This window comes from Penaeus chinensis, chromosome 11, assembly GCF_019202785.1.
Source record: "Penaeus chinensis breed Huanghai No. 1 chromosome 11, ASM1920278v2, whole genome shotgun sequence".
In the NCBI taxonomy this organism is placed as follows: Eukaryota; Metazoa; Arthropoda; class Malacostraca; order Decapoda; family Penaeidae; genus Penaeus; species Penaeus chinensis.
Window position 1 is genome coordinate 40,276,379 of NC_061829.1, and position 8,428 is coordinate 40,284,806.

The following is an 8,428-nucleotide window of genomic DNA, read 5'->3' on the forward strand; positions in this document are numbered from 1 at the left end:
ACTCGGACTGCAACTTCAGACGGCCTGACCTTCAGTGGGAGGTTAGTGTGTGAGTCTGTGTGAGGGAGAAAAGTTTCACCGCGCTTCGCTTGTATGCGTGTGTTTGGCTGTCTCTCTTTTCTCTTCTGTTCTTTTCTTTTTTTTTCCTTTCTTCTCTTCTCCTCTCCTCTCCCTTCGTATCACCTCTCCGTCCTTCTCCTCTCATTCTCTCTCTTCTCTCTTCTCTCCTTCTCTCGTCTCTCCTCTTTCCCCCCACCTTCCCTCCTTCCCTCTCTTTTCCTCTACTTTCCTCTTATTTCCCTTCCTCTCCTCTCCCCTCCTCTTTCCTTCCCTGCCTCCTTTTCTATTCTCCTCTTCTCTCCTTTTCCCTCCTTATCTCAGTCTTCTCTTACCTCCCTTCCCATTCTCCCTTCCTTCCGACCTTCTACACCCATTGAATATTCAATTTAAAGCCATTCGTGCCAAGTTTGTTAATATAGATTTATAAATCACGCGTTTCTCTTCCTCTCATGGGGTGGATGGAGGAGGGTTGGGGGAGGGGGAGATATCCTTATTCAGGGTATGTGGGGGGGGGGGGGGCTTCTTTTCTTGTATGTCCTTAAAAGTTGAATTTCTCTTGCCTTGCATGGCCTACCCAAGCAGTGTTCTTATCTTTTCTTCCTGGCTTGATTTATTTTTCATTTTTCCTCCTCTGTTTTCCCTTCCTCGTTTTCTTGTGATTGTTTGGTTACGTTTTTTCTTCTTTTTTTTTTTTCTTTCATTTGTTCTTCGTGATCCTTATCTTGTTTTGTTTTTTCTCCGTCTCTCCTCCTTCATCTTTCCTCTTCTTCTCTCCCTCGCCCAACCTCTTCTCCCTTCCCTTATTCTCTTCTCCCCTCTCCCATTCTTTCTCTTCTCCTCTCCCTAGTTCCCCCTCTTCTCTCTTTCACATTCCCTTCTTCTCCCTTCCTCATTCTCCCTCTTCTCCCTTCCTCATTCTCCCTCTTCTCCCTTTCACACGAGGTTTCTTCATTAGTAAATTAGCGTGTAGTGTGCGCCGCGGCGAGTGTAATGTGGTTTAGGGAATGGCCAGCGTGTTGGGACGAGGGAGGGAGGGGGGGGGGGAGAGGGAAAGAGAAAGAGGGAGGGAATGGGAGAGGAATGGAAGGAGGGAAGGATGGAAAGGGAAAGGTGGAGGGAGGGAGGAATGATGGGAATGGAAGAGGAAGAGAAGAATAGAGTGAGGGAATGGGAGAGGAAGGGAGGGAGGAAGAAAGAGAAGAAGGGAGAGAGGGAAGAAAGGAGAGAAGGAGAAGATTAGACGGAAAGAGCTAGATGGAAGCGTAGGAAGCTATATAGAATTTAGGAAAAAAGGGGGATAGAGGGGGAAGGGGGAGGGGGTGGGCAGTAGGTTTAGTGCGGGTGATAATGCGGTTAGGGCGTCATAGAGGAGGTGTCAATCAACCGTCTTTTTTATAGGGTTGTGCTATTAATTTTATTGGTGACGCTGTTGTTTATGTGCAGGGCGGTGGCCGAGAGAGGGAGGGAGGGAGGGAGGGAGGGAGGGAGGGAGGGAGGGAGGGAGGGAGGGAGGAGGGAGGGAGGAAGGGAGGGAGGGAGGGAGGGAGGGAAAAGAGCGAGAGAGGGAGGAAAAGGAGGCAGGGAGGGAGGAGGAGGGAGGGAGGGAGGGAGGGAGGGAGGGAGGGAGGGAGGGAGGGAGGGAGGAGGGAGGGAGGGAGGGAGGGAGGGAAAAGAGCGAGAGAGAGAGGAAAAGGAGGCAGGGAGGGAGGGAGGGAGGGAGAGGGAGGGAGAAAGAGAAAGATAGATGGAGGAATAGATGTGAAGAGAGTAATAGAAGTAAAAGAAAGCGGGAATACCGACGCGGGACCACATTTAAGCATAGGCGAGAGTAAGGGGGAAGTCGTGCAGTAGGGGGAGGGGTGGGGGTGCTCCTCTGTCGTACCTCGTGACCTGGTCGTTGTCGCTAGCCACTGGTCGTTGAGTCGTTGATGGCCCGTTTTATCGACGCTCAGGAATCGATTCAAGGCCCCTTTCTCTCCGGTTGGAAGTTGGTGGAGGAGAAGGAAGAGGGGAAGAAAACAAGGAAGAGGAGGAGGAGGAGGAAGAGAAAGACACTGAAGAAAACGAGGATGGGGGAGAAAAAAAGAAAATGAAACGGGAAAAGATAAAAGGAAATTAAAAAGTAGTAGTATTAATAGAAGAAAGAAGACAAGAAGAAAGAGCTAGGAATTTGTGCATGTAGTGGTACACTTAAGCACACATGTACGTATGTACACCAATATCAACACTAGCGGGTCGCCCCAGTTGCAAGAAGGTGTCAAGATGCATGACTCACTCGAGATTTCCTTAAAAGGCGATTCGGGGTTGCCTATTGATTAGGTTGCCCCTGCACATGTACACTCTCGTGTGTGCTGGCATGTACAAATATGTACGGTGTGTACATTCACTCTCGGCGGGTAGGGTGGAGCGAGCTCGTCGGAAAAAAAGAAATGTCATTTGTAAATGATATCTCTCGATTTCGCTAATTGGAATATAGATTGGATTTTTTTTTTTTTTTTTATCATTATTCATTATTTCGGGCATATATCGGAATTTCGGAGTGCCGTTCAGAGTTCGTTGCGGCCTTGCGTTGTTGCTTGCTCGACCTCGTGTTCGATGGCCAAAAGCGGGGTCGTTTGGGACGCTTTTTCACCCCTTCCCCTTGATGGTCGTTTGTCCAGGGTCGTTCATTCGAGGTCTTCCGTTCGAGGTCGTTGTCGGGCGCCGTGTCATGCCACTGCCATGTCACGAACCTCGCCAGCGATGCGGTGACACAGCTACTTTGGTGTCGACCTTGTTGCAGGCAGTAAAGAGCCCCGGGTGTTGCAATGTTGCCCGTCATTGCCGAGAGGGGTCACGCTGTTATTGCGGGTTAAGTGGGGAGGTTGTGGTTATGGGGGGGGTTATGGGGGTAGAGGGGAAGTGAGAGTAAGTGATGAGGGAATTGGAGTGGGAGGGATAATGGAGGGAGTGTTGAGTGGGAAAAAAGGAGGGCGGAAGGGAGGTGAGAGAAATGAAGAGTTAAAGGGAAATACACACACACACATACACACACCTGTTTCATTAGTCTTGCTTATAATCCCCGAGGTAACCTTCATCCCTCCCCTTTTCCCTTCCTCCGTTTCTCCCTTTCTCCCTCCCCCTTCCTCCCTCCCGCCCACACGCCCATAACCCGAGGCAGGTGGAAGCACAAGATCAGCCAAGTCATGTCTTGCCCAATTCATATGACGTCATTTATGTATACGTGTCACTTATCGTCACGTTTTTTTTATCTCTTTTTTTTTTTACTACCCTTTTTATTTCTCTTATTAATGAATAATTTTCTTTCACTTTCTCCTCTTTCTTCTTTTGAAAGTCGTGATGACTAGGCGGGCGTCCGTGACCTGGTCTTTTGCGTGAGAATTGAATGCGTGTGTCGCGTTTTGCGTGTCCAGAGCGTGACCGTGATTGTAGGGGGCTGTGGTTTTCGGGGCCTGTTATTTCTGTAGCTGTCTGCGTGTATCTCCATATATGTATCTCTTTGTGTGTGTTTATTTATGTTCTCTTCCCTTTTCCTTCCTCTCGCTCTGTCACCCCTCCCTCCGTTCCTATCTCCATTCCCTTTTCCTCTCCTCCCTTCCTCTCCACTCTCTTCCCCTCCCCTGTCCTCTCCTCTGCTCTCCTCCCCTCCCCTCCCCTCCCCTCCCCTCCCCTCCCCTCCTCTCCTCCCACCTTTAAATGTCAAATAGAGGTTAAGGTGAGAGCTGACGTGTGAGTATAAGTATGAGAGTACGCATGCATGTCGCGACGCCTGTACGTGACGGACCGCGGGATGGCCGCATCTGTGCAGACTCGTATGTATGTATGCGTGTATGCGTATGAACGTGCTTTGGTTCGAGTGTGCGGCGCGTCACCTGCGTGCTGAAGACGGCCTTCACCTTATTACACCTTCACCTGACACCTCCGGAGTGCTGATGGGGCGAAGGGGAGGACCGCGGAATTGCGGCTGTCGGGTGTCAGTCGGAGTGAGAGGCTTCCTTCTCGTGACTGACAGCGACGGCGGTGACGACGCTGACGTGCGGGGAGACAAAGGGCCGGCGCTCCCACGGTCTTTCAGGGTGATTGAGGGAATATCTGTGACGGTGGGAGGTTCTGAAACTGACGTTTTTATTGATGTTCTGTATATGTGCGTGTGGATTTGCGACGTGTACTTACATACGTCCACAAGGAAGTCAACGACCTATTCTAAATTACTCATCCCTAATTTCCTTTTCTTTTTTCTTGCAGACTCGTTCGTCAACTCTCAGGAATGGACGCTGTCCCGCGGCGTGCCCGACCTGCGGCTGGGCATCGTAGGCTCGCTCTCCTCCGGCAAGTCCGCCCTCGTGCACAGGTGAGGTTTTATTTAGTTAGTTATTATTTATTTGTTTATAATTATTATAAACATCTCTTTCATTTTCTTTATGCTTATTATCTTCTTCATCCATCCATCCATCCATCCATCCATCCTTCCATCCATCCATCCATCCATCCATCCATCCATCCATCCATCCATCCATCCACCCACCCACCCACCCACCCACCCACCCACCCACCCACCCACCTACCCACCCACCCACCCACCCACCCACCCACCCACCCATCCATCCATCCATCCATCCATCCATCCATCCATCCATCCATCCATCCATCCATCCATCCATCCATCCATCCACCTACCCACCCACCCGCCATACGTCATTTCTTTTCATTTGTTTCCTTCTCCTCCTCCAGATACCTGACGGGGTCGTACATGCAGGAGGAGAGCCCCGAGGGAGGCCGCTTCAAGAAGGAGATCGTGCTGGACGGACAGAGTTACCTGCTCCTCATCCGCGACGAAGGAGGCCCGCCGGAACTGCAGGTGAGGCATGAGGAAGGGGTGGGGAGGGGATGAGGGAGGGGGGGAAGGAGGGGTGGTTGGGAAGGAGGGAGGGAGGAAGGGAGGGAGGGAATGAGGGAGGGAATGAGGGAGGGTGGGAGGGAGGGAATGAGAGGTGGGTGGCGGGTAGGGAATGAGAGGTGGATAGGAGGGAGGGAATGAGGGAGGGTGTGGGTGGAAATGTAAATGAGAGAAAATGAGAAAATTGGAAATGAAAGAAAATTAGAAAATGGAAATGAGAAAAAGAGAAAATGGAAATGAGAGAAAAAGAGAAAATGGAAATGAGAGAAGCAAAGTTAAGAATTAACGTTAAGAGAAAGGGAAAGGGAGAAACGAGGGAGGGAAAGAGGTGACGGGGAAACCATGGAAGTATTTATTTTTGTAAATGTATATGCACGGAGTTCGATTTGATTTAATTATCAAATGTCGAGGCAATTAAGACAGCCTGCTGAGTTAATGTTGGTCTGGGAAGAAGGGGGGGGAGGGGGATGGGCGGGGTGGGGGGGGAGATGGCCCCCTCTAAAGGTCATTAACATTATCTCTCGCAGTGACCATCATGAAGGGGGGTGGGGGGGGAGTGGGAGAGGGAGAGGAGGAGGGGGGGAGGGTCGTTCCCGGAACAGGTGCGTCGATAGTGATTAATATTAGGTAATGATTTTTAGGGGGGGGGGTAGGTAGGGAGGGTATGGGAGGGGCTCTAGAAAGTAGGGGAGGGGGCGGTCAAGGGCGTGACATAGGGGTTGGGGAGGTGGGGGGGAGGAAAGTGGGGGGAAAGGGGGGTACGGAGAGAATAGGAGCGGAGGTGAGTCGTTGTCATGATGGATACTGATTTATTAATAGGATGAAGTTAATGGTGTTGTTGTGATTGATGACTGCGGTTGAGAATGGGTGGGGAGGGGGTGGGGATAGGGGGGTGGTGATTCGTTTTCTCTCATCAGGTGATTTGATTGGTTAAATGACTGATTGTGTGAGTGGTTGTTTGTAGTTATTGAGGCATGGGGTGGGGGGGGGGGGTGATATCTGATTTATATCGTTGGAAAGGGTTAAAAATGATGTCGATTTTGTGTGTGGGCGGGATAGGTGGGTGGGTGGGTCGGTGTTGGAGCCAGCGGGGGCGAAATCCTTATCCCCTCCACCTTTCTCTCCTATTCCCACTCCTACTCTTTCTCCTTCTCCTCTCTTTCCTTTCTTTCTCTCATCCCTACTTCCTTTTCCTTCCCATCCCCGTCCACCACTCAATTCCTCTCCTGTCTCTTCTCCCCCATTATCATCTCCCTACTCTTCCCCTACCCTCCTTCTCTACTCTCCTGCTCTCGCTCTGGCTCTCTCCCTCTCCCTCTCCCTCCCCCCCCACACTCACTATCACCGTGACGCCCCTACCCCACCCCCTTCCCCTGTCGGCTCCCCTCCCCCCTAAAATCTCGCCCGAAATGACCCTAAATTACCGGTCCCGATAATACTCGGTTACGCTGAAATTGCTCGTTAGTGTCGGTACCCAGTCGCGTCGCTTGCTTGTGTATGGGGAGGAGGGAGATGGAGGAAGGGGGAGAAAGGAGGAGAGAGAGAAGATAGGTAAAGATGATAGTGATAAAGATGATGATGATTATCATAGAAGTGAGTATGACGATATCGATTATATATATGTATATATATTTTTTTTAGAAACAGTGATATGAATAGTAATCGTAGTAGTTAGGCAAAAAGAGCATGGGGAAGAGGAAGAAGAAGGGGGGGAGAGGAGAAGAAAGAGGAAGAGGAAGAGGAAGAGGGAGAGGGAGAGGACGAAAACAATATATAAAAGGGAAGAAGAAGCAGAAGGAGAATTGCTCGAAGACTAATGGAACGGAGAAATGAAGACGAGGGAGATGAGGAGAGAGGTCTTGTGGTCATTTCAGAATTCATGTCATTTGTGGTCCGCGGTATGGTAGCTAATCGCGCGCTCTTGTCGTTTCGCGTTATCGAAGGAGGATGGTATGTTATCGCGTTATCGACAATCGTTGTGTTATCGCTGGATGTTATATTTTTGCGATTTCGAAGGGCGTGTTATTCGTTCTTGCTATCGAAAAACACTGAAGATATCACGGGAAGTTGTTATTCAGATGTTAAAGATATCACGATAAGCTGTTATTTAGTTGATGTTATCAGAGATGAACGGTATCGTATTAAATGGTTATCCAGTCTTGTTATCAAAGAACACAGTGTTATCGCGCATCACGGTTTATTCCTTGGCTTTTATTCCACCAAAGGAGACTCATTTCTGGAGCGGCGGCTGGAATGGGTCGGCCTGCCTAATGGGCTTCTTGTAGGCAGTTGGCACCCTGCCGTGGGCGCTTCCCCGGGGGGTCGGGCTCTGTTTACCAAGCTGGACCGCGAGTTAGGTCCCCACCTTCCCTTCCTTCCCCTTCCCCCCCTTCCCCCCTTTCCACTTCCAAGCTAAATTCTCCCCGTGTCTTTATTTTCCCCTATCGCATCCGATTTTTTCCCCTGTCTCTTTGTCTCTTCATGCTTTCTTTTATATCTCAACTTTCTTTGTTTTAAATAGTCACTCGTGTTTATTTTTTTTTTCTCTCTCGGTCTTTTCCTTACTTTCGTCAACTCCCCCCCTCTCTCTCTCTCTTTCTTTTCTATCCCCCTTCCTTACCCCCTCTCTTTTCTCCTTTTCCTTTCTCTTTTCCCCTATCTCTTACTCCTCCCTTTCCTCTGCGTACATCTGCTCATTTTATTGTTTGTCCTCGCTTGTGTCGTGCTCGTCTGATATGCGTGTTTCCTGTGACGTCATTCGTGCGTTTCGTTATATATCGATTTTTATTTTATTATTATTATTCTTTGCCTATTTGTTTATTTAGCGACCGCTGTGACAGTTCACCGTTCTTGTTTTATTTTTCCCTCCCTCTCTTTTCCTTTCCTCTTCCCCTCCTTCGATTCTCCCCCTCCCCCCCCCCTTCTTCCCTTCTCCCCTTCTAGTAACTCAAGCTTCACTTAAGTGCCCACTAAATGCCCTCATTTTGCCCCCATCCTCCCCACCCTTGCGACTCCTTCCTCTTTCCCCCCTCACCCCCCTTCCCTCCTATCCTCCCTCTGCCTCCCTCCCTCCCTCTCTCCCCTCCTCCACCCCCTCCCTTCTCCGCATCCTGTCCATCAACTGTCTTACTGCCACCCTCAGCCCGCAGTAGGGGGTGTTGGGGGGAGGGGGAGGGAGTGTAGGCCTAGATTTTTATTGCCAGCCGTAAAGAGCGGGCTTTTCCCGGCCACCCGCCCATGCCCCGCGCACCTGCTCACCCACTGCATGTCGTAGTTATCCCCCTCCTCCCCTCTCCTTCGCTCCTGTGTCCCACCTGTTCACCTGCTAGTTTGCGGTGTCCTTCGGGTACACATTCCTGCGTGTCCGCTTGTCCTCGCTCGGAATCAGTGTCGAGGGGGGGGGGGGGGGGCTGTGTGTGTGTGGTGTGTGTGTGTGGTGGGGGGGGTGTGTGTGGGTGTGTGGGGTGTGGG

The 8,428-nt window shown here is 50.6% G+C and overlaps 1 protein-coding gene across 1 annotated transcript in view; it reads left to right on the forward strand.

Annotated features, from left to right (window-relative positions):
* The window catches only part of LOC125030478 (centaurin-gamma-1A-like), a 79,099-nt gene that overhangs the window by 43,550 nt on the left and 27,121 nt on the right, over nucleotides 1-8,428 (forward strand). Inside the window, exons 2-3 of the mRNA XM_047620519.1 lie at nucleotides 4,306-4,411; nucleotides 4,792-4,918. Of these exons, the coding sequence (XP_047476475.1) occupies nucleotides 4,306-4,411; nucleotides 4,792-4,918 (233 nt within the window). The remainder of the gene's footprint in view (nucleotides 1-4,305; nucleotides 4,412-4,791; nucleotides 4,919-8,428) is intronic.